We start from the raw sequence: 26,701 nt of genomic DNA, 5'->3' as shown, positions 1-26,701 counted from the left end.
GTATGAAGCAAACAAACTACTAAAAGATCCTATACTATCTCAGGTCACCTGTTACATATACATATGAACGTACACTAAAATATATTAACAAAGTCTTCTCAGCATACCCTCATTAATCCCAAAAGATTCTGGGACATCAAGTAATCAAAAAAGACATCTGAATGAATAAGGTACTCTTCATATTGGACCATCATCATTTGGAAGTTAGGAAAAGTCCAGAGTAGGATTACATTTGGATAAGGAGACAATTTAGAGAATCGTCATTTGGATATGAATCAAAACATCTGTAGCCAAAAAACAAAAGGTATTAAAATGAGTTATATGAGTCTGAGTTATATCTCAAACATTCATCCAAAACAAAAAGGGAATTAAATTCTTCAATGCTGAAAGGAAGGTGCGTGTATATGGAAGCTATTTGAATAAAGTGCGGCTTTTTGAAAAATACATTTTAAACCTAGACAGCGACACTTGAGGCAGCTTCATGATTCTACTTATACCATAAGAGAAGTTCATTCTGAAAAGATATTGTTTATTTAGACTGCAAAAATAAACACATTAACATAGTCAAAACCTAATGCAGTGCAGGCACTCAGAAGAATAAAATTAAATCTTGTGCTAAAATAACATCTCTTGCAATGTAAACAGAAGCACAGAGGTTATATCTGTAATAAACATTTGCATACCATTCACCAAACAGCAAGGTGAAACATAATTAAGAGTATAAACCAACCTTTGAATTTCAACTGCACTTCCTCAAAGAGATCTCAAAGTTCTATGAGTAATTGTGCGTGTCCATGAATGCAACACTTTTTAAAGACTTTATTAAAAATACCGCTACCTACCAACAACTCAGGTAACAAAACATTAACTTTTATTATTTCGTAAGGTAGTCTGAGGAAGCTTGACATATTTAAAATATTTTTCAGCCACAGACTACAAGCGTCTGTCCAACAAGTAAACATCAGTAATACTGTGAAATAAATCCATGGTTAAAAAAACAAACAAATAAAAAGACTGTTACATAGTTGTTTTTGCTAACCGGTATTTTACATATATTATCAGAGTAAGTGTGATACTGTGAGATAATAGAAGTTTTGGAAGATTCAAACTGTAATTTAGCCATGCTCACTGTGAAACCAAGGAGTTGTGAAAATGAAATAAAAGCATCATAAGGAATTTGACAAATGGTCAGATAACGCCTATGACATACTTTGGTCCTTCGGCAAGTTTATAATCCAGTCAGATGCATCAAAATCTTGTACAATTTAGGTAATTCAGTTTTGCAATAAACTAAACTAGCTTGGAATCTAGACAGAAAGTCAATTTCTCACATAGGTGGAGTCTGCTGTTATCCCCCTCCATAATTTCCCCTAAAAGAGATAGCTAAGAGAGGACATATTGAAAGAAGGAATGAGATGATCTACTCATTTTACCGAAGAAAAATAGTATCTATGAAAGTGAAGTCATGACTTGGGACTAAATTTGAATCAGCAGTCTACTCTCATTCCTAAATGCATCATTATGCAAGCACAACAGCTTGACCAGCCATCTATGACTGTGAAACATACGCCAGGTAACATTAAGCACTCCTTAACTAGCCTTCTGATGCACAGATGTGTAAACAGCATCTATTGAAACTGAGCTAAAGAAGCAGCAACTAAAATCTGCATGTACAAACAAATCTCAGAGGAGCAGAATGGTAACAAAAGACAGTGTTGCAACAGCATTTAATAAGTTTGTTCCTGAAAAGAAAAAAAGAAACCCAGGTGCTAGTTTACCCAGACTACCGCTCATAATATAGTCCAAAAATATGAATTAGCAGTTTAAGTACTATTCTTGCTCTAGACAAGGGTTCTACATATATTGTTTGACTGCAATGAGAAGCAGACATAGAGTTGCATCCAATGTTAGTCCTAATTTGAGGAAACCCAATGCAATAAATGGGACTTGCTAGACTAACAATGGATACAACTAATGTGCACAGAATTACTTCTCCTGCCACAACACAGCATATACTGCTTGGTATCAGTACCTGAAAATATATTTAAGTCTTTAGGGGCGCAATCCTATCTATGCATGTCAAGACAGAAAAGCATTCTACAACGTGTAGGTCTTTTTTTCTGTCTAAACATGCATAGGATTGAGCCCTAGATGGTTTAAACAGTAGACATTTTAAGTCAGTTATTAAGGCAAACCTGTGATGCAGCAGAGTAACTTGTTTGCACCGAAACTGCAAATCTTTTTTTTTTTTTAATTCAAGGAAATATGTTATAAGATCAAGTGTAAGTACAGAGCATTTAGGGCTACTATGACTGCAGAGGAAAAAAGCTAACAGCATATTCCAGTCAATGTTCCTGTGCCGCTCCCGTTCATTCCACTGGAGCTTGCACAGGAGACCTTCTCACTGAAACCTGCCCTTCACTAGTAGTGTGACCAGCAAAGGCAAGAGTTGGCTGAAGTTCTAAAGAGTAAGTAGCTGCCTAAAATATAACATAACAAAGCAATACCAATCTACTTATCCTGTTTTAAAAAAAAGCCATAGGAAGTTGTTTGTTTGTTTTTTAAAAAGTAGGAACTAGTAATATCTATACAGAAAGCATTATAACTTTGTAAAAGTCAATTTTATTTATTTGCTCTAAGGCAATCTCAAAATATTATTTCTGATAATATGTAAACCATTTTATTCCTCATCCTTGAAGATTCTTTATCATGGGCTCCCTTCCCTCAAAATACCAGAACATGGGATGATCCAATGAAGCGAAATGGTGGGATACTCATGTCAGACAAAAGGAAATACTTCTTCACATAGACAGCAGGAATTCACTACTACAAGATGTGGTGATGGCCAGCAACTTAAATGGGCTTAAAAGGGTATTAGACAATCCCATGATGGATACAACTACCAATGGCTCCTAATCATGATAGCTATATATTGCCTTCAGGATCTGAGCCAGGATACCAGTTGCTGGGGAATCATGGCAGGAGAGAGCTAGTGCCCTCATGTCCTGCCTGAGGGCTTCTCATGGGCTTCTGTTGGCTGCAGTTGATGATGGGCTAAATAGGTCTTTGGTCTGATCCAGCTATTATGTTCTTATGACAGGACTACCACATACATAGAAGGACAACATCTGTGGGGCTCAAGGTTCACAGGAATACATTTAGGGTGCAATCCTATAAATGTTTCGACAGAAAAAAGTCCTACAACTCCCAGCATGTAGGACTTTTTTCTGTCTAAACATGCATAGGATTGCACTCTTAATTACAAAATAGCCTTTTCCTTGTTTTCTATACCTTTGTAATATTCTTCAAAAAAATGTCACCACAGGGTATACAACTTAAAGATAATTTCACATGACAAGGCATGACATGGCATAGCATAGCAACTGTAACCAATATTAAGCTTACCAGCACTTAAGTAGCTGTGGGAAGAGGGCAGTACTTGCCTTACCATGTAGCCAACAGCTGGCTCTGCGTGGTTAGGGCAGGAATTCCATGAGTTCTTTTAGTAGCTGATTTCTTAAAGTAGGGCTAGGCAAACATCATTCTTGAGTGGTCCTTTACCAGAATCCCTGTGGTCTACCGATCAGTTTTAAAATGAACAGAGCAAGAACGTATACTCAATCTCTCAGGAGGTTAAGGAATGAAAAGCCCCGATTTAGTGACAGTCACTGTCAGGCTGGATCAGACCACCATTCACCTGCTCCAACATTTTCTGAAAAACGCTCCCACAATGTAGTCCAAACTGCTGGTCCACAGTGGACCACAATCTACCTTCTGCCCACATCTGCTTTAGACAACTTCCATTCACTCTCTCTAGCTCCTGCTTTATTTAAAGAATTCTATCAACAGAATTCTACAATACATTCTCCATTAACTACAGCTTTAGGAGGAGCCAAACATCACATCATACTGAGTGGGAAGGGCTCCCTAAGTGGGTAGGGAGACATATGGGTTGCAAGCCAATCCAGACTTTGCATACTTTATTCCATTTCTGCTAGTTGGTGGCAGGCCAAGGAGCAACACGGGGCACCAAAGCCTCAACTCCAATCACTGGAAATCTTACAAAGCTGTGTAGGCCAGAAGGCTATTTTCACAGCCGTAAAGGAAAGGGGAAAGAAATGGGGAAAAGTAAACATTGTCGGGATGCTGAAGGCTTTACTCAGTACTAAACTCCATAGTTTTTCTGAGCTTGGGTGGAATCCACAGAGGACTACAGACAGGTCACTCTAAGCAGTGAGACGTTTCATTGTAATTGTTGTCTTAGGGGGAAAATATCATAAAGATATTTGGTATTCTTCTTCCTGACCAGTAGCAAATCTATTTAGCATGGTACTAAGTATTGCCGTAAAAAAGCAAATTAAAACACATGACAATAGCAAACAGGTATTTGGGAGGGAAAAAACCCTTCAATAACTTACCACTGAAGCAAGATTAATTACACTGTCAGTTGAGGAAGATCAGATATTTTAAGGCTAGGTTTTCAGTAAGCCTCTGCTTGCATAGAGTAGCTGCCAAATATACAAAACGCATTCAAGATAACTGCATCTTCATCAGATTAATTGTACTGGTAATTGTCTGTGACTCAGGCATACACCTGCCTTTCTCATACAGAGAACACAAATATTTCTGAATGGACACCAATGCCATCTTACTACAGGATAACTTACGTATTCACTAGAACCGCACCATTTGTCTTTACTTCTGTTAAGCCCTTCAGGCTTAGTAAGAACTAACTCCTATACAACCAGGCTGCTAAAACTGACAACTTTAGTGGCAGGTTACCAGGGAGCCTGCGTATATGAAGGATTAACATTCATGATCCCCTACATCATACAGGTTCCAGTTATCAGATGGCAATAATCTTTTTGTTATCATCAAGGGGCAGGTCTGCCCCAATAATCTAAAAGGCAAACATTTTGTATCACTTACTGAAGTGAAATTCCTAATATGCTGGTTGTAGAAGTGAAGTACAAAAGGCTCAAACTGATACTGCAAAATCACAGTAGTGAAGTTAGGAAGCCTTCAGGATACCAGCTATGGAGATGCAAAGTAAAATGGATAGCTAAGCACAATGCATCTCCTTGCAATGTTATATACAACACGTAGTGTTTTGCACTCATAAAGCTATACCTAAAAAAAAGGATAACACACAGCATGAGCGTTAAGTCAAGGGAAAATACAGACTAGGCTAGGCAAGAGAATATTCATAACAGACTGTTAAGAACAGTGACTAAGGCAGCAATCCTATACACACCTGGGAGTAAGTCTTACTGAGATCAGCTGGACTTACTTTTAAGGAGACATGCATAGGATTGCACTGTAAAGGCAATATTAAACTGAATTGGGGGTAAAACATAAGATTGCTACTGTTTATGGCAGAACTTGCAGTAATGCATTCTAATATCACTATTTGTAACAAGTGTTTTTCAACATGTACATACTAAAGTCACATTATTATTCAAGCTAAAGGCAATCTCAGGTGTAATAAAGCTAGTTTTGTTTATGGACTTCCATCATCCACAAAATTATACCGCAACATTAAAAACTGGTTGTAAATTGGAGCTACCCATACATACGCAGACGAGATAGTGTTATTAATTCCCTCATGTCAGTTCAAAAATGTGTTCCTAGTAGACAGATCAATATATTTCCAGTGGAGTCAAATATTTTTAAATATGTATAGCAAAGAAAACAAAAATTCTGAATTTTCAGTTTTTCTCCAAACTTGATCGTTTCTTTAGTATCAAAATCAAAGGAAAATTGATAATAAAAACAATGGAATTGGTCATTGGTAAGAGTAGAAAGCAAACATGGTATGTCCTTATAGTATCCACACTGGAAGTTTCTGTAGAATTAGAAAATGGTCACTAAAATTAGAGTTGTTGAAGAACTACTTTGGCGCTATGAAACAGAAGAGATGGGATTAAGAGGAGAGCCCATTTGGGTAAGTACTTTATCCAGCCACTGCAGAGGCCCATGAAGATGAATTTCTATCCAGCATGGGGTGCTTGTAACATCTTGCCGGTGATACTCTGCTCCCCATCCCTACAAAAATAGATACATATTTAATAGTGTTAGAGAGATCTAAGAACAACTGATGTCAATTAGTATAACTTCTTTTAAAAAACAGTGGCATTTTTCCCTAAAGAAATCCAGCACATCACAGTCAAGAGAATATAGGTGTGTTGAGCAGTTGTGCCTCCATTCCACACTCAGAAAGCACATTCTTAAATCTATCCCACTGTTCTCTTCACAGGCCTCTCTGTGCTAGGAATTTCAGCACACCTGAGCTACTAGATGTTTTGAGGTGGGAGGGAAATTACCATTTATTCGGCCAGCAGAAAGTCATAAATTCTCATCCTGCTTGGGAGGGCACGCAAATGAATACTGAGGGGAAGCATCTGTCCAATTGGCACCAGCTTCCAAGTCAGGTACAGCAACAAAGAAGAAGTGTTGCAGAAAATAATGCATCTGAACAGCTTCCCGCCCCATCCCTCCCTTCTAAGAGATGGTGAATTACTTCTGTGGTTTTGCTAAATTAAACACAGTGTGAAAGACCATCCAAAGTCTGATTGTACACACTGCAGTTACTGTCTTGGTGAATACACTTAAAACATTACTCAAACGTATGAGTTACAGTAAGTTCATGACAAATAAAACGCACCTTACCTTTACAAAACTCATCCGAATTGTGCACATTTTGGTGAGCTCATACACTGCTTCAAACCCATGATTGACCGACTGGGCTAGAAGCTGAGCAAATTCTTGATTGTTAAAAATTTTTAGGCTACAGCCACTGGGAATCTTGCACACAGTTGTAGGGTGAAATCCATGATGGTAATTACAATTCCTACTCTGTACGAATATGCTGCTGTCACTCAGGCATTCAGCATAGACTTCCCCACCAACATAGTACAGATGGACACCTAGGGGAAGGGAGAAACCCCAAACATTTAAGAGTTAGTTGAAAAAATGTCAGAAAGTCTAGTAAGATTTCTATTTGAAAAGGATTCCAGCAGAAATAGTTTCCAGTTGTTCAAATATGTCCGAGTACACTTTCATTTCAAACGCTCAATATCTTACCAGCCACTAGATGTCCTATTTCCACCAACTGCAGAATAGGATTCAATAAATAAATGATAAACAGAATTAACTGAGATTACCTAAACATTTTGCTAAAGCTAGTATCCCTTTATTACAATGGTTTTAATCAGAATCATCAGCAGTATCACAAAGTGGATCAAAGCATATGATCGTATTGTTCTGTGATTTATTTTGGTGTTATTTTATAAAACATTATTAAGTTGAGTATCCTGTTGGATGACACTACACATGCAATGGGGATTTTTGGGTTCCTTGCAGTGCTTCTTTTAGAAATATTTAAGTACATTATGGACCCATGCAAACCCATCCTTGAATGTGCCTTGTTCCAGACTTAAGCCAGGAGTCAACCATGCCAGGCTCAACCATCTCTCTCTCCTCCACTGTTTTGTTTCATTTTTAAGATGTTATACTACCATCAGGGACCCATTTCGACACAAAAGCCTCAAATGTGTACATCAAGAACAAAAGTTTAGAAAGTGATTACAGTGTTTGTAATTAAGAAATAAATCCAAACTGGTAAAACTGGCATGAGAACAGAGTACTGTAATGCAAGGTTTCATATCATAAACCTGCAAAAATATTTTTATTAAAGTTGGCATGCATTGTCTAGCTGAATCATGCAAGTTTACAGTATTTTACCCATGCAGTGATATATTGCACTCAGCTATATTTCATTTGTTGAGATCCACACAGTAAATTAGCCTTCCCCAAATGGGTTCCTTCCAGATGTTTTGAATAACTCCCAGCATTCCTGCCCCCAATGGCCATGCTGGCTGGGACTTATGGGAATTGAAGTCCCAAACATCTGGAGGGCTCCAGGTTGGGGAAAGCTGCTGTAAAGCTTATGGTCATACAATGTACACTTCCATATTACCTTTTCCAATGTGTCTCCGGGTGTTCTCAATTGTTGAGTTGCGATTAACATTGGAGAGCAAGCCTAAGCAGAACCTGTTCTTGTTATTAGAAGGATCTGTAAACCCATCTACTAAGATACTAGTGGAAGATGCATGAAAAGCCTCTCCAACTCGATTATTTAATTCATAATACACAATTGAACACCAGTGCTTGGGTTCTTCATAGGCCACAGGGTGAACATCTATAAACACAAAAAAACGTGAAACATGTGAATATTCAGTACAATCACCAAGCTCTCCTGCACACAACAGAAAACTTCACATTAATGCTTTTTCCTAAGTGCTCAAAGAGCTTCTTGTGCATCTCCTCAGAAATCGTTCCAGCAGCCAGTACTACAGACAGAACTGAGTCTGAAGAAAGTTGACTGCCTACAGGCCACTGAAAGTATGGTTAAGCTGAGAAGTGAACCCGAGAGACTTTCAGGTTTAACTTCATTAAAATATTTTAACTACACTGAACTACTCATTTCTTTAGACCACAGCTCAACTCCATATTAAATGGATTTGCAAGAACAGCATCTATTGAAAATATTTACAGATACAAACCAAAACAATTCTTATATTCCCCAGGGGTGGGCAACTTCTGAGGATCTGGGAGATACCTTGCCCCTGCCCCCCGAGCACACCAGGGGTTGCACCCCTCCTCCACTGGTGCGGCAATGGCTGCCGCCACCAAATTTCATAGAATCATAGAATAGTAGGGTTGGAAAGGGCCTACAAGGCCATCGAGTCCAACCCCCTGCTCAATGCAGGAATCCAAGTCACAGCATCCCTGACAGATGGCTGTCCAGCCCCGTCTTGAATGCCTCCAGTGTGGGAGAGCCCATGTCAAGGGCTCCTTGGAGGTCTCTCTCAGTCTAATCCAGTAGCCAAGTCCAGACAAAGACAAAGGGATTCCTTTCAAAGCTTTATTCTTCTTTTACAACTTAACAACTCTACCATTAGCAACTAGATCTGAGCAGCAGAGTACCTATGCCCTAAGTTGGAACAGTTGGTCCCCGTTTGAAAGGGAATTACTGGCAGACCCCTGAACTTAAGGACTAGGGAGAGTCCCTCCCCTTTTCCTTTGGATCCTCTGGGCGCAGCCATTGTTTGCGTGCCAACCGGGCACTACGCCTCCTTTCTGCGCCCTCCATTTGGCGCCACTCTCTGCGTCGGCGTTGCGCATCCACCAAGTCTGCTTCCCGCGCTCTGTCACTCCCTGGACTGCTATCTAAGCTAGGAATGCTGGTGGGAGGAATCTCCGTCAGCTATTGGTCCTGGGAAAGAGGAGCGCGCTCCTCTCCCAGGAGCAACTGTTCTTCCTCAGAATCAGAACTACTCTGGGATTCTATGGGCTCAGTGTCCACCCTGACAGCCCATCACCTCCCTAGGTCACTGGTTCCATTGTCGTATTGCTCTAACAGTCAGGACGTTTTTCCTGATGCTCAGCCAGAATCTGGCTTCCTGTCACTTGGGCCCATTATTCCGTGTCCTGCACTCTGGGATGATCGAGAAGAGATCCTGGCCTTCCTCTCTGTGATAACCTTTCAATTACCTGAAGAGCACTATCATATCTCCCCTCAGTCTTCTCTTCTCAAGGATAAACATGCCCAGTTCTTTCAGTCTTTTTTCATAGGGATTGGTTCCAGTCCCCTGATCATCTTTGTTGCCCTCCTCTGAACCCTCTCCAGTTTGTCTGCATCCTTCTTACTCTAGATGAGGCCTAACCAGTGGTGAGTAGAGGGCAACTAGTACTTCCCAGCATTTGGAAGCTATGCTTCTATTAATGCAGCCCAAAAAAGCATTGGCCTTTTTTGCAGCCACATCACATTGTTGGCTCATATTCAGCTTGTGATTGATAACAATTCCAAGATCCTTCTCGCTTGTAGTGTTGTTGAGCCACGTATCCCCCATCTTGTAACTGTGCATTTGGTTTCTTATTCCTAAGTGCAGAACTTGGCATTTATCCCTATTAAATGTCGTTCTGTTGTTTTCTGCCCAGTTCTCAAGCCTATCAAGATCACTTTGAATTTTGTTTCTGTCTTCCAAAGTATTAGCTATCCCACCCAATTTGGTGTCATCTGCAAATTTGATCAGCATTCCCTGCACCTCCTCCTCCAAGTCATTAATAAAAATGTTGAAGAGCACTGGGCCCAGGACTGAGTCCTGTGGTACCCCGCTCGTCACCTCTCCCCTGTTGGAGAAGATCCCATTGGTAAGCACTCTTTCAGTCTGATTCTGTAGCCAACTGTGGATCCACCGGATTGTTGTTTCATCTAGCCCACATTGAGCTTGTTTGCTCATCAGGATATCATGCGCACTTTGTCGAAAGCTTTGCTGAAGTCGAGGTACATTATGTCTACAGCATTCCTACAGTCCATAAGGGAGGTTACCTGATTAAAAAATGAGATCAGATTCATCTGGCAGGATTTGTTCTTGACAAATCCATGTTGACTTCTAGTAATCACTGCATTGTTTTCAAGGTGCTTACAGATGGATTGCCTTATAATCTGCTCCAGAATTTTCCCAGGGATGGATGTCAGACTGACTGGTCTGTAGTTCCCAGGTTCTTCCTTTTTACCCTTTTTGAAGACAGGGACAACATTAGCCCTCCTCCAGTCATCTGGCACTTCCCCCGTCCTCCATGATTTCTCAAAGAGAATAGACAGTGGTTCCGAGAGTTCTTCTGCCAGTTCCTTTATCACTCTAGGATGCAGTTCATCTGGCCCTGGAGATTTGAACTCATTCAAAGGAATTAGGTGTTGCTTGACCATATGCCTATTGATCTCAAGCTGCAATCCTGCCCCTTCAGCCTGTACTTCGCCTTTGCCAGGGGGGTCATAGACCCTCTTTTGGGAGAAGACTGAGCCAAAGTAGGCATTGAGCACCTCTGCCTTTTCTTTGTCATCTGTTATCATTTTGCCATCCTTATTTAATAGCTGAACCACCATTTCTTTTCTCTGTCTTTTACTATGATTTGCCATCATAGTGACAAATTCAGCAGCAGGGGTGTGAAAACAGCCATGGGGACAGCATGTGGCCCATGGGCTATGTGGTGCCCACTCCAGATATACAGATTTAACATTATTTCTTTGTCTGGTTGGCATGATCACTGAAACATTCAACATGTAGGAGTCTGAAATGCAGATAATTAGATCCACAATTACAGGGTACCCTTAAATAGAGTCCCATTTCTTTCAAAATCATTTCTAAGCCATCAGAAATAGTGCAGATGAAACAGATGTTTATTTTATCTTGTATCCTCTTATACATTCCTGTTGGCTGCTCTCTTTGGCCTAACTTTGAACCTTCACTAGCAATAGCAGGTAACATGCACCATTTTACATGTTACAACTACTTACACAATGACTTGATTCACAAGCAACAATAACCCACGGATTGTTGGGAGTTAGCGACCGCCCTGCTTCCTGCCTGCTTGCGGTGTCTCCTTCCACTCTACTTTTGTAAACAACCCAGGAACTCCCCGTTCCTGGGTTGTTCTTCATGATGCGTGAACCTGGAAATCTGGGTTGTTGAGAGGGAAACAACCCAGGGTTTTAATCCAACAACAAAAACAAGGGTTAAATCTCTGCACTGTTTCCCTCTCAACAACCCAGAGTCCTGGGACACATCAAGACGAACAACCCAGATTTCAGGGTTGCTTACAAAAGCAAAAATGAAGTGGAGGTGACGGGAGGCAGTGCGCTTACTCACTCCTACATGGCCCTGACTAATTATGGGTTGTTTAACCAATAGTTGGTCATGACATGCAAACCATGTCATTTTTTATTCCAATGTTTAACACACTGAATTTGCCTCTAACAGTCATTAAAGCATATACTTTATGGCGGATTACATTTTAAAAAGAAAATTATCCTCAGAGCATCCACACCCCATAGCCTCTTTAAAACTCATTATGAGGTTTGGGGGGGTAGGGATGGGAGAGATGCTAACCAGAAGTCTTTATAGCAACTCCTGCCTTTTGCTCCCCCCATAAAAGCCTGTTCCATGCTGCTCTTTCCATGTGTCAGGAAATGTACTGCATATCTAACCCTCAAACGCTGAAGTTCCTCTCTGAACTTCAACATCCTCATCCCATAACAGGATTACTCCCAAATGGCCAAGTCCAAGGACAACATCAGATGCTGTCCATCCCAAGCTGCTAGCAGCACATGAGCTTCTAAGGCAGGGGTGGGCAACGTGTGGCCTTCCAGATGTTTTGACTCATAAGTTGGACTTGGGGGTTGGACTCGATCGCCTTGTAGGCCCCTTCCAACCCTACTATTCTATGAAGTTCTATCATCCTTCACCATTGACTATGTTGGCTAGGGTTGATGGGAGTTGTGGCCCTTCAGATGTTTTGGCCTACAAGTTGCTCATCTATTTCTTAAATAAATAATAATTAAAACGCAATTAATAATTAAAACACATAATTAAAACACATCATGTATGGTCTATAGCAGGGATAGAGAATCTATGGCCCTGCAGATGTTGTTGGACTCCAACTCTCATCAACCTCAACCAGCATGACCAATGGACAGGGATGATAGATACTGGAATCCGGTAACATCTGGAGGCCCACAGGTTCCCATTCCTGGCCTATAAATTGCTTCTCATAAGCCATTCCTGGGCAGGGTCCAAAACTCATACAAGTGGGGCAGATGAATTGAAAATGCTATTGCTAATAAACCTGTATGGTTATGCGTCACAACACACATTGCCTTCAATGAATATCTGAGGCTGACTTACCCTGGAACAGGCCACTGACCCATCATTAACCTAGTACTGTCAATGGCTCCCCATTGGGTCAGGGAGAGGTCGCTCTCGATCCTGTTAGCTGCACTCCTTTAATTGTAGATTCTAGGGCAGGGATGGGCGACTTGCGCCCCTCCAGATGTTCTGGTCTACAACTCCCGTCAGCCCTAGCCAGCATAATAGGAACATATCAAGGGATAACAGGAACATACCAAGCTGCCGTATACTGAATCAGACCACTGGTCCATCCAGCACAGTATTGTCGCCACTGCCTAACAGTGGCTCTCCAGGGTTTCGGGCAGTTTTTCCAGCCCTACCTGGAGATGCCAGGGGGTGATCCTGGGGCCCTCTGCATGCAAAGCAGGTGCTCTACTACCGAGCGATGGCTCTTCCTGAGGGAGTTAGAGACCAAAGCATCTGGAGAGTCACGAGCTGCCCACCCCTGTTTTAAGGGATGAAAAGTAGCTGCGAAACAGCAGGCTTGAAAGCAGGCTGCTCTTCTTAAATTGGGAAAATACCAACGATAAAATGTTAACAAGTCTACCAAATACATTGTTTACCTCACCTCTGCTAGAAACATTTGGCATTATCTGAGGGATCATATTATTGCTTGTGTCCATAGATTGTGAAGTATCTTGCCCCATTTGATCTTCAGGGGGCATATATGCAGGTGGTGGAGTATCTGCTATAAAGAAAAATTAGATAATTGAGTGAAACCAGTACATATTATCCCACCTAATAAGAGCTCCTGTTTTCCCCTCTGACAATTGTTCCCATTTGTGTCATCCTTGCTTCCTGCCTCCACTCATTTTTCTGCTTCCTTTGGAATTCAATATTTCCCTGTAAATTAACTGTTCTCCTTCAGCCACTTCCTTATAGCCCTCTGTGCCACAACATGTAATTGAAATCTTTCCTATCTCATTCTTCCTTCTCTAGCAATCACAGGGGGCAGCACTGGCCAGGATCTCAGGGTGACACTGTAACTACCAATACTTGGAAGCACCATTCATTGACATCAATGGAACCACTCAAAGTTAACATCCTTAGAACAACCTATAAAGCATTTTCCAATTTTGTCACCCACTTTTACATTACAAGTATTTACCACTCCCTAGTGCCCTCCCCTTTTCTTACTGACATACTTCACAACTGGCTCACTCACTTCAGAAAATATGTGACATCAGAAGAAGCAGAAAATTAGGACATGAAGATAGGTCCCTCATTCTTCCAAACCCAGTACCTTTACTAATGGCTTATAAACATATTCAATAAATTGCCAGTTTAAAAATGCCTAGCACCCCTTCTCCCTCTTTTCTCCTTCTTCCCTGGTTTGATTAGGTACCTCTTCCATCAATTCCTCAACAGCTTCCTCAAACCACTTAGAGCTAAATAAAACCATATAATATGTATAGGAACTCTGTATTCTTTATAAAATTGTCCCACCAATTTAATCTCAGGCATTGAGAGGGAGTGCAAAACGAGAAAGTTCAGACATGAGAATTGAGGACAGAACTAGCAATACAATTGCTTCACAACTCCTATTCCGCCACAACACCATTGGTCCAAAATTGCTCTTATGATTATTTCTGGGAAAGCCTTAGACTGAGATAAGTTCACAGAAAGAAACAGGAGAGATGCTAAAACTGTACCTGTCCATTTCCAGCTACAGGTAGGATATCATGTGATTAAATGTTCCTCCATTTTTTTGTTTAAAACACACAAACTTTACTGTACATTTCTGTAAGAAGTATATGTCAGAGAGAAGAGTTCCTACATAGCCTTCCCCCAATATGTTTTATGTGTGTAAAAAGTGTTTAATATGGAAGACCATTTAATCATGCTAACCCACAGCCTGAAGATGTTCAGTTCCCAGACTGTCACCCCACCATCACCTCTGCTGTTTGTGCAAAGTAGGTGTAAGTTTTTTGGAGGTTGGAGATGGGCTCTGAGGTTTTAGGAATCTATAAGAACAGCTTCCCAGGCATCCGTTATCTCAACTTCTGGTTGCCACCTCTCCTACCATTATCCCTAATTTCCACCATATTGTCACTGCCTTCTCTTTCCTGGTTCCTTCTGTAGTACATTGAAAGATGCCACTGCATGTTACAACTACTTTTCCTTTATCCTGCTAGGGTCCCTGAGGGTTCCATTCTTGGCTCTCTGCTATTTTCTGTCTACACCCTCTCCCTGAGTGAACTCATCACATCCCATGGGTTTCAGTACCACCTATATGCTGATGGCACCCAGCTCCATATCTCTTCCATAGAACTTTCTCCCTTCAGGAAATCCCACAGATCCTTGTCAATGTCTCAAAATTCATGTGTCCAAGATTGAACTTCTCATCTTTCCTCTCAGCCCTTCTCTCCTTGATCACTCTCCATATACACTGTCAGCATCACCATCCACCCTGTTGAACAGGCATTTGGCCTTGGTTTTCTCTTTGACTCCTCCAAAATTCTGAAAATGTGAAACCCCAAAATTCAGCCCATCATCAAAGGAAGTCACTATTCTTTACAACATTACATAAAAAAGGTCCTTCCTCTCTCTTTCCCTGGGAAAAATTCTGGTGCATGTCCTGGACTTGAGTCTCACATTAGTCTACTCTCCTCTGTCCAGAACTCTGCTGCCAAAATCATTCATATCTCTTGTTGCTCTGACCACACCTTATATCTCCTCCATATATCCCTACACTGGCTTCCTGTTCGCTTCTAGATTCTGCACAAGCTTCCCATCTTTACCTTCAAACCCTCCATAGCCTTGCCCAACATTCTCTCCGCTCTTATACCCCAACAAATCCATGACATTTGCTTGTCCAACTCCAATACCCTCAGCCATCTGAAAGCTGCTACTCCTTCAACCAACTCCACTTTCCTCTTTGTTGCCCTTACAAGTAGAACTGCCTCCCAGAATGCCTACATGTTACCTCTTACTTGTTTGAAATCCATTATCAAAATCTACCTTTTCCATCAAAATTTTGGTTCGGCAACCTAGTTCCAATATTCTCCTAACAACATATTTGTCCTGTTTACCCCACCACCATTTAACTCATCTTACTTTCATTTTCTAGATTGTAAGCCCCATGGGACAGAGACCTGTCCTCTCATTCTTTGTACGCCATATACATGTATAGCACTATATAAATAATAATGGCTTATACTTTTCCCAAATCCTTCACCTGTGTCTTCTGTCCCACTACCCATCCAAAACTGAAGTGTTCACAGGAATACATAGACATTTTGTTGTTTTTAGCTTTTAAACTTGTGTCACTAGATTAATCCAAAAGCTGTAAGTAAGGTGTTTGCAAGAAAAATGACAAAATATGTACCATGATATAGATGTAATTCTAACTCTTTCTGGCTTTATAATAAAAGTTTTCAGTGATTGCCGCACAAATAGTCTTTACCTGGTAGATGAAATGGACTAGATGGTCCAGAACTGGCTGGAGAATTTGGATAGGTACCGCTTCCTGGAGATGGTGGATACGGACTATTTGGAGAAATGGGAAATGGAGTGTTGTTGGGCTGCTGGAATGAATCTGGAAACGTAGCATTGTGTGGCATGTGCGGTTCATTGTGACTTAAGTTTCTGAACTGAACCAAAAGGCTGTGCTGTGGATTGAATTCACTGTGCCTTGGCACCAAGACTGGAGGAAGAACTGGAAAACAAGAGAACAATATAACTAAAATAGCTCTTTAAGTATAAGTAAGAGAGATGAAGCACGTGCCAAGAGCACACCTGTCAAAACACATCTGTCATTGCATTTCCCAGTGAGAAAAATCTTGTCTGCACCACAGCAGCCAGTAGGGTACAGAACTGTATCCAACTGACAAATTGTGTTGAGGATGGTGACCAACCCAGAACACTTAAAGCTGAACTATAACAATCTGCACAGAATGCCACAGAACGAAGCGATGCCGTGTTAAGCAAGGGAACTGCGCAAAAAGAAAGGAGGTGAAGGAGAGAGATATTATATGCAAAACATCAAAAAGTGGGACTGTTGGGGAAGAAATATTTTTATTTTCCCTCCAACTTACTTATAAAGATTTATGCCTAACCGATGGAAGCGGCTGAAATATTTCCATGGAAACTAAACATATTCCATGTTTAGGGATACATCCAGTTATCAAATCAGTGGGGCATTTTGCTTCCATGTTAGTGATATCAGAAAACCTCTTTCAGATAGCACAGAATCTAACAGAAACACAGCCCAAGGTACACATAGAGCATCAGCGCTCTTTAAGACACAGAAGATTTCAGCTGGGGGGGGGAAATGTATCCATTTCAGCTCAACCAATCTAACTCTCCGCATTTTTAACAAGGCAACATCCTCAGCAAGTCACTAAATCATATTACTATTTAACACTTTGTGGTGGGTGAACATTCAAACTTTGTGGTGGGTAACATTCAAACACACCTGGGCTCTCCACCCTTTTGTAATGATATGGATTGATACAGACTTCCTTCTGCTTAGATCCAAAAGGATATTCACAAATGTCCAATGGTTTGAGCTCGTGATGACTCTGCAGATCGGGCCAACGCCACACCCGGCAGTAAATAACATGGGGAAGGCCTTTGCGATGAGAAACTTGAAGTCGCCCGTCTAACGAACGAGGAATAGTAACACATTTACTGGGTTGTCCAGGGCTGCTCAGTGCTTTCTCCAGCTCCTCCATGGCTCCTTTTTTCTTTTTCAGTTTTTTGACCAAAGCATCAACTGCTTTTTCAGCCCATTTTTCCTCTTCATCACCTTGTTTCCAGCCCAACAAACGCTTTACAGCTGGGCTAGTAAAAGAGAACAGACTGGCCATTGATGTCATTTGACAAGTCTTTAAGCAATTTTTAGAACTAAACTGTGGATTCTCAGGTGCAGCAGCAGTTTTGTAACTGCTGCTGCAGAGCAGCAACTGATGCTTTTTAATCCAAGGAAAAAAGTCTTCTTAGGCCTGTTAAAAATAATTACAGTCCATTAGTTGATGCCATCTCACTAGAGAACTAGGGCAAAGAGATACAGAATAATTGGATACTTTTAAAGACAATTACATTTATATCACACATGATGCAGATTCAGTAACTGGCTTTTAATCTTTCATGCCGTGCATATAATGCTTAAATGGAAAAACCAGTTTGTGGAGGTGACAACCGAAGTCCTTGGAGCCAAGACTCTTCCCAACATTATTGGACTGAATGGGATAATAAGCTTGGCATATTTTAAAAAGACTTTTTAGCAAGAGGCCAAGCTTGCTTTAAATTTCAGCCAGACAGTTTATTGCATATATATCTGCTGAAATGTTTGATGCCCCTTATTAGAAGGACTATATCAAGTAAGAGGAAAGTGGAAACACATCGACTACAAAAAACACATGCGGTTAATAAGACAGCATTCAATACCTAATTATTTATTAAGTACTTAATGGAAACTATCCACTATAGAACAGGGCTGGTGCTATGCAATGGGAAAAAACAAAGTAAAAAGATACTATTTTTATTATCATTCACCTTATGCGTTATAATTCATTTTCCCAAGTCCTGTGTCAGACCTAAGGCCGGTGTCAGGGAGTACGCATCGTTGGACACCTACTGAGGTCCACACCACAGCAAGGGGGCCAGGGCCAACCCCTAGGGCCTCCTGGCCTTGCTGCTCCTCTTCCTTGCTGCTTTTGACTGTTCACCTGCCTTCTTTGAGCATGCAAGCAGTAACCAGAGTGAGGAGATGGAGCAATATTCTCCCTTTCCCTCTGGGCAGCCATGTGGATTGTAACCCAGTGGGAGAAGACAAGTGAATGGGCAGTGGTGAGATGAGCCTATTTAGAGAGGGGCTTCACTGAGGGCATCCTGACCAAGGGCTCCCACCCACCAAAAAAACCTGGAGTCAGCAGTGGTCAGACCCCAAGAAGTGGAGGTGAAGATACACTTTAAAATAAATGCCAAGTAACCACTCATTGCTTGCTTCAGAGGATCGTTATCACCAAATGATATCTTTGCACAATGCATCTCACAGTATCAAATTCATCCTTTTGTATTACTAACAAGACCCATCTGCAACTTTTTTAAAAATAAAAAGGGAGTAATGATGACAAACGGAACTAGTGTGCTGTGGCAACATGCTGATAAGAGCTCATAAAATCCCTGAAGAATATTCAACAAGTACAGACACAGACAATAGGCAGCTGGCAAAAAGCAAGCACCAAACAAAGAAAAAGGATGTCAATAACAAAGTCAGTTCCGCTCCTGCTACAGAAACTGCCAAATATTGTCTTTGGGGCTTGTGATAAGCTCTAGCAAGTCAAAACAGCTAGCCTGCTCCGGGACACTTCTACAGCACTAATCAACAGAAAGTGAGGTGCTTGCCTGGCTGCTTCTCAAAAACGGCTACTTCCAGGTGACCCACTGCTGCATATGAGAACGGGCATGGGAACAGCAGCTACTTGTTTTTCCAGCTGAGGGAACACAGCAAAGCGCTGTACCTGCACTCCCTTCCTCATCAGAAGAGAGTGGCAACAGCTTTTCAACATCTGCAACTCTGTGGGGGGCAGAAGGTTGCATGCCTAAACAGGGAACACACATGCATCCAGAGGCAGCCATCACCTGTGCTGCTGAGCTTCCCTGGCTCCGAAAATCTGTTAGGCTGCCCTGGCTGCTGCCAATCTTGGTCCTCTCTGTATATCGTAACAGAGACCAAGCAGGCAAAGCTTATTTCCCCGGTCAGCACTGTGGCGTCATGCGAGCAGCCCACAAGTAAGCAAGACACCCAGGTGTCGTTCTCACAAACTGCAGGCAAACCCGCGTCCGGACGGCACCATCTCAAGCACGCAGGTGGCAGCTGCACTCTTGGACCTTTCCTGTACCTTCAGGTGATAAATTACCTTAAAAGCGGAACAAAAAAAACCCGGATGTAGGAAAACAGCGGGGAGGGCTTCCGCTTTTTGGCACGGAGCTCCATGCAACCGTGACAGCCCCACACCTAGAGCCCGAAGTGGCCCAGGCCAGAAACAGACCACTAGTTGCTTTTTTACCGTCTCGTTTTCGGGCAGCGGCAGCAACAGGCGGATTCAGCTGAGCTGCAACAGTTTACGTGGAGGGTGCGGATTCTTCCAGGGACAGGACAGCGGCGTCCGGCGCGGGCTCCATGCAGGCTTCGGTCCAGGCCCCGGCCGCGCGTCCCGCCCGCGGCGGAGTGGCGGGGGTGGGATCTGCGCGGCGCGGCGGGCCCCGAAGGCGGCTGCCCCCGCCCCACTTCTTAAAAGCGCCTCACGCGGCGCTAGGCGGGGGGGCCGCCGCCTGGGCTGCCTCGTACGCCAGGCAGCGACGACGCGGAAAGCCAAGCGAGGAAATCTACCTACCGCCTGACGCGCGGCTGCCGGCGGAGGCTGGAGGGAGCCCTGAGCGCGCGGGCGGGCTCGCTCAGCCGAGCAGGCAGCGCACGTGACAGGCGCAAGCCGGAAGCTGGTTGGCTGAGCCTGGCTGTCACTCAGGCGGCTGCTGGCCGGAGGGAGGAGGATCTCGACTTGCGTTCCCGCCTCTCCGTCCGCAGCGGGGGGGGGGGGGGGGAGTGGTATAAAAGCCAGAAGCGGCGCTTCACGAGGCTCAAGAGCGCGGGAGCGGAGCGGCCGGGCCGCTTTTGGGGCTTTCCGGCGCCCGCTCGGGCCGCCTCGAAGTGGTTTGGATGAGGCCGGCCTCCCCCGACCTGGCGCCCTCCGGATGTGTTGGGCTTCAGCTCCCATCTGGCGTTGCCGATAGTCGGGAATGCTGGGAGTTGGACTCCAGAAGCACTGGAGGGCGGCAGGTTGGGGAAGGCTGCAGTAGAGGCTTTGAGTCCGGTGTCCCCATGCAACACATCTGGGGAGCTCCCAGCATTCTGGGCCAGCGTCACGTCTGGAGGGCACCAGGTTGGGGAAGCCCTGTACTACGTTGTCCAGCAGAGAGGGGCCGTGCTGTGCTGCTGCTTCTTTGGTGTCGCCAAACTAAACCCGCCCTGAGCCCCTTTAGCGATTCAGGTGCAAGCCTGAAGGAGCAACAGAGTTCACTTTGACTTCGTAATAACTTGAGGTGAAACCCCCGTAAAGCAGAAAGGTATTAGGGTGGTAGCTGCTTAAGCCTTTGGCCTGATCCAGCATGGCTCTTGCATTCTTGGTTTCAGGACCCCCAGAGTCTCCCCTCCCAAAAAGGTTCTGTCCCTAAGGAAAAGGGCTGTCCTGCTCAGAATTCACAAGAAAGTTGGCAGGAATTCAACGGAGAGCATCATTAAAGGTCTCTGGTAAAGTAATCAGTGGCTCCCTATAATGCAGCTTGGCTGAGGCCAAGAAGCGAGGTCTGAGTGGCAGAGGTACCGCTCCAAGCACCTCTTGCTCACTAGGCGATAAAAGCCTCTATCGGAAGTGTTGCTCTGTGTGAGATTGTAGTTGGAGTAGAGAGGCCTGATTTTGGAGCAATCCCAGCCCCACCTAGAGAAGACAGCATCTCCCTGACTACAGCCCAGAAGTTACTACAGTGCCCACTAAATGAGACACAGCTGCTGTGGTGGTTGGTCAAGATGACCCACTGGGGTACTGTCTAACTGATTTTTGACTCTTAAGATTTCTGTGAGTACAGCTGTCATGGTGGGTTACCCTGAGGCAATGCTTCTTAAGACATGACAAAAAATCTGATGGGTGAATCGGACCTGATACTGTGAACTTCTACCAGTGTTCATCCTGTATATTTGTTTAAATAAATAAATAAATAAATTACAACACACAAGCAAGGGCACAATTCTATGCATGTTTAGACAGAAAAAAGGCCTACATCTCCCAGCATGCCCCTGTGGCTGGCTTGGGGGGCTGGGACATGCTGAGAGTTAACAGGACGTCTTTCTGTCTAAACATGCATAGGATTGCACCCTCTCTTCTGCTTGTGGGTTCCCAGTCAACAGCTGGTTGGCCACTATGTGAACAGGATGCTGAGCTAGATGGACCCTTGGTCTGATCCAGCATGGCTTTTCTTATGTTCTCCTGCGACCGCATTCCAAGGAAACTATTGCAGGGTGTGTGCTGGAGCCCTTGAAACATCACCTCAGAGAATCGGGGTATACCTAACAATATTTTAACTGCTAATGGTAGTTAGCCTTTGTTTTATTTATTCTCCAGCTGCCTGTTTTTACCTTTATCTAAACCTCCACCCTCCTCATATTTGGGTAAGGTTTGCATCTTTGGCGTTGAGTGGCCCTGAAGATATGTGGAGTTCTATGCTCCCAAAGGAACATAGCTTTAAAAAAAACATTCAAGGCAAAATGTTCATGAATGCAGATTTCTTTCTGAAGGGAATGCCCCTTCACCTGTCCAAAGATTGGCTATGCATGCACTAGAATCTTTGCCTTCAGTCTGGGGTGGCAGGGAAAGTTCCCAACTGCTGCAAACCATCCAAGATTATATGGTAGCCAGCTACTCAAGTGAATGGTGAGACTTAATAACAGCTTCCCTCACAGGCAAATAGCTGCTTGGGGGAGGTGGGGGGATTTCAAGACTGGCATGAGGTGGAAGAGTTGAGACATCCATCCCCCCCTGCTGCAGTCTTAAAATGGCCTTGCCTCCATGACTGCTATTTAAAAAAAAAAAAAATCAAGTACAAGCCACACAGTTTTTGTAATGTGTAGGTTGGCCCTAATGTTGTGCTCTACATTGGTTGGCTGAGTTCACAATGATGGTTAACCACCAAATATTTGGCACCCTTAAAAATAATGCCAGGCATCTCTACACATTTCTTGAGGTGGATTTCGGTTTACAGTCCATAGCATATATTTTCACTACAAATACAGCTACTAGCCTTATGGGACGTGTTAGTACAGATGGCTGCACTTTGACAGTGCTCACAGCTGCACTAACCACAAAGACAGCTCAGCTGGCTTTTTTTTTTTTTTTCTGGATTTGCATCCTCCAGTTTTGAAAACTAGCCAAGAGGGCAGAGTTCTGCCTGGGCCTGTAAAATTCTGACTGGCAAACTTATATTCTAAGAAGGATAAAGGGGAGTGAATGCTTCGATCCCATCACACAATATAAAACAAGACGGGAAAAGGCTGCTCCTTCCCTCCTGAGATGAGAAATACCCTCTCCCCCTGCAATGTTATTACAGGTATTCACTTGTATGATCTAATCTGGCAAAAGCAAATACATGGCTGGCAATGTAACACCAGGATTCAGAGTATTTAAGCACATATATGTTGTGTTATTTTGTTGTATTTTGTGTTATTTCTATTGTATGCTGCCTAGTGTGGCCGGGTAGCTGGCCAGATGGGCAGCTAATAAATAAATAAAATATTTGTCAGGAACATCCATGCTAAAGGGCTTAAAAATCAAAAGATGACCATTTTATTGCAACAGTCACTATCTCCAAAATGGATATATTTTCCAAATTTGGGAAAGGTAAGTTCTCAAAGGTACTAGGATGTTTTATACAAGATGAATACATTTTGTAAGACCTGTCAAGCCAGCAAAAATACATTTACAGAGCAATCCTATGGTCCCTGGGAGAGTGTTGGATTTCCCCTCCTGAGGCCATAGACACTCCTGCAACCTTGGGAGGGGGAATCCAACATCAGGCCATTCCCCCACCCCATGCCTTCACAGCTGCTCTGTAAAGCACAGCAGCTGTTCTTCCGAGACCTCGGAGAAGTTGAAAAGGAGAAGGGATGGTGAAGAGAAAGTGGGGGAGGAGAGGCCAGGATTGGCAGGACCCTATGGCCTCTCCATCGCCATCCCCACCCACAACAAGGTATTAAAAATAGCTATTTTTAAAGAGGAGCAGGAGGCAAAATCACCTCTGTCCTCCTACCACCCTATCTGGCTCTTGCCTGCAGGGCATAGGGTAGACAGAGGGCTGCAGTCTCTTAGGGCATAAACCTATGCATGTCTAGACAGAAAAAAGTCCCACAATTCCAAGCGTGCCCAAGCTTGCATAGCTGGCTGGGGCATGCTGGAAGTTGCAGGGTTTTTTTCTGTCTAAACATCCATAGGATTGCACCAGTAGTAAGCTTAATTTTTTCCAAGTGTTTTCACAGAATTCTAAAGAATGCAAGATGAGCTAGCTGTAGTCCAAACAGCATTAAGGAGCTCACACACAAAACTTATAATTTTTAAAGAAGAGTTATACAAATAGAGAGTTTTAACGTCCCCGAGGTCAGGTGAACTGATAAAATATTTTGAAGACCAGTACTACAAGAAATTTACTAAAATAGGCTTCTTTGCATGCAATGGGAAAATGTTCTGTACTGTCAGTGTGCAAAATCCATTGACCCAGAACGCAAGAGACACTGCCTCATATCTAGAGACAATTGTCAACTAGTCTGATTTTTTTAAACAAAATCGTCTGTTAAGGGTGACACTTCCTGGCAGGCTCAAGCTTGCTTGTCACTCAGTAGGGATACACATTTGACAGACGGGGCCCTGAGCCTTGCCAATATTCACTGGCCAAGCAGAGAAAGCACCAACAGAATTTGACAGCATTGTCACAAGACTACTGCTAAAGAAGCTTTCATAAAATAACGGTGAGAATATTTCTGGATAGTTGAAGCAATGTGATTAAAAAAAACCCTTATATATTCATTGTATATGCCACAAATCAACCTTAAAATATAAGTGCACAACATGAAAATCTGAGATTGAAGCACAAGCTATGTTATTTATCTCTGGACTACAAACATATATAAGATTTCCCTAAGTGAAGGAAAAAATGACATTTGTTGCAACATCCAACCTTAGCAAAGAGTTGCATCTCTCTGCCCATCAGATTTTTTCATAGTTAGTTTACTTGTTTTCCTCTATTGTGCTCTCCATGACCATTTAATTTTCCCTATGTGGTACTATATTAGTGGGTGAATAAGTAAACGTTCTGCATTAAAAAAAACAGTAAAAAGGAATAGTAAATTGATTTAATATAAACCAGAATGCCAGGACTTTACTCAGAAAACATTGCATTGTACAATGCTTACATTTGTTTATAAGGTCTATGACATTTTCACTTTTAAGTGCTACTTGCTCTTTTTAAAAATCACTGCCATGGAAATTCAGAAAAACCACCTACATTTCACAAACATAATTACCAAGACAAATGCTATTACAGGTCAGAGTTGTACCACTAATGTACTGGATGTATCATCATAATGAAGCCAATTTTCAAGTATTCCATCAAGGAATTTCTGAACACTTGGTAAGCTGTGAATTACCTTTCTGGGAGGTGTTTTCCCATAATAGGTATAGGGGAAATGATGGGTTTATGAAGATCACAGAATCAAGGAACTGGGAAAAAAAAGAATTATCCAGGTCACTTGAATGACCTTACACTTTAGCCACACTTCTATTTTAGCCCTAATGCCATGCTTCCTCCACAATGCTTTTTACTGAGCCATGAATCACAGAAATTGCCATACAGATTTGCAGAGGACTTTCAAGTTATCATTGATCACAAAGATTCAAACAACGAATGAGAGCTGGGTATCGATCTGAAGATGCCAATCAGCACCTTCAGCATGACTAGAAAAATGCTAAACTTGAACTAGAAATGTTCATGACGTAAAACCCATCTGGGATTTCTAAAGCGGTTTATGGTTTCTGAAACCATGATAAAGTCAGTTTCTTGCTGTGTCCACCCATATTCCATATCTAATTTGACTTGGTGCTTGGGGAAATAAGAAAGAAAACTCAAAATATATTGGCTGGAATCCAACATCTTGCATAGGCTGTTCCACAAATGCACAGCAGCTTTTCAGCTTCTCCTTGTAGCATCCCCTGCACACACCCATTGAGGCGATGCTGCCAGAAGGGAAAATGAGCCACCTCCCCATGTGCACACAGAAGCATTTTATGCACAGGCCTCTCTGGATCTCTGGTGTTTTCAGTGGTACAGCTAGGTAATTTTAAACCCTAGACTTAATGGTCTTACGACAGCCCCCTTTGGGCAGCCTTGTGTATTACTTCAGTTAACTTTTCTCCCTGCCCCCCACCCCCATTCCATGCTTTACAACTGCTTCTCCATTCTTTATATGTTAGAATATTTGCCAACCCTGTTTTAAAAAATACTCTGAGCATGGGCAGCGTTGTATTTTAAGCTCACTTAAGCTCATAGCAACATCTTGACTACTGGAATAAAATGGCATTTGCTTCTGCTGCCCTGATGCTCTCATCACCTGCTGCGTGCTGGGTGGTCATTTTGGGAGACCCTGGGCTGCAGGGCCCCGGACTTTGGCTTTGGATGAAGCCTGAATCCAGAACTGATACAAGCTGCTTTGGAATGATCTGGCCTTTGTCAGAAGCAAAGCAGGTTTCCCCTGAAGTGGCTTGAAGCAAGTTAGGCTGCTCCTGAAGCCTCCAGTCTGCCTCGGAGATTTGGAGGATGCAGACAGTCGGACAGCCTCACTGTCAGTTAAATGGTTACATTTCCCCTCCAAGCTCTCCATAAAAAGAAAATGGCAGGGAAGGAGAGGAGGGGTTCAGTTTTGTGACTGACACCTCTTGCTTCCAATCTGGGAATAACTTGATCAGGGCTCTCCTTTTTACTTCCAATCATAGTGCTTTTGGGAGGGAAGTAGAAGGAACAATTTATCATTTGTTGTCCATTTAGCTTGAGCAGAAAACCAAAACTAAGTCTCAGACTATTTTTCATTCATCAAAACTCCTTAAGACCTCCACCTATCCTTTTGAAATTTTGCAGGTTACTTACCTAGGGACATCTTTACAATGTTTGCTATTTTCATACAAAAGCCATGGGTGGGAGAAGGAAATCCCTTCTCCATAAACATTAAAGACTCCCCTTGTTCAACCCCCCTGCACCTATCTGTCTGAAAGCTGCCCAGCTTCATCCACTCAGAATGGGGCATCTATAGTTGCAAATGTGATCCAATTCTGTCAAAAAAAAATTTAAAAGTTATAGGTATTCCCCCTTTAACCCCCCCCCCCAGATGCCTAGAAGCAAACATATTT

At 42.8% G+C, this 26,701-nt stretch overlaps 1 protein-coding gene across 6 annotated transcripts; it reads right to left on the bottom strand.

Moving 5' to 3' along the window:
* Window positions 1-512: 512 nt before the first annotated feature.
* SMAD5 (SMAD family member 5) lies at window positions 513-20,182 on the bottom strand. 6 transcript variants are annotated; one of them, XM_084838992.1, is made up of 7 exons: window positions 19,769-20,182; window positions 17,170-17,698; window positions 16,159-16,410; window positions 13,321-13,437; window positions 7,979-8,200; window positions 6,670-6,926; window positions 513-6,045 (listed from the first exon to the last, which is right to left on the bottom strand). In XM_084838992.1, the coding sequence occupies exons 2-7, from the start codon at window positions 17,570-17,572 to the stop codon at window positions 5,902-5,904; spliced, it is 1,395 nt and encodes a 464-aa protein (XP_084695118.1). In that variant the 5' UTR covers window positions 17,573-17,698; window positions 19,769-20,182; the 3' UTR covers window positions 513-5,901. The 6 variants fall into 6 exon arrangements, with proteins under 6 accessions (XP_084695118.1, XP_084695114.1, XP_084695115.1 ...); XM_084838988.1 differs by having other exon boundaries at window positions 13,321-13,440; window positions 19,619-20,181; XM_084838989.1 differs by having other exon boundaries at window positions 13,321-13,440; window positions 17,170-19,618; window positions 19,769-20,181.
* Window positions 20,183-26,701: the final 6,519 nt, after the last annotated feature.

This window comes from Heloderma suspectum, chromosome 2 (genome assembly GCF_057233095.1).
Source record: "Heloderma suspectum isolate Gila_16-S chromosome 2, 16-S_ref, whole genome shotgun sequence".
NCBI lineage: Eukaryota > Metazoa > Chordata > Lepidosauria > Squamata > Helodermatidae > Heloderma > Heloderma suspectum.
This window is presented reverse-complemented; position numbering and strand designations above follow the sequence as displayed.

Bases quoted from the DNA above. Each gene is read 5' to 3' on its own strand.
- SMAD5 (XM_084838988.1), bottom strand. From the start codon at position 17,572: ATGACATCAATGGCCAGTCTGTTCTCTTTTACTAGCCCAGCTGTAAAG. The intron at 16,411-17,169 runs GTGTGTTTGAAT...CTTGTTTTCCAG, and splicing joins CAAAAGGGTGGAGAGCCCAG to TTCTTCCTCCAGTCTTGGTG. The intron at 8,201-13,320 runs GTGAGGTAAACA...TTGTGTTTATAG, and splicing joins GCCAAATGTTTCTAGCAGAG to ATGTTCACCCTGTGGCCTAT.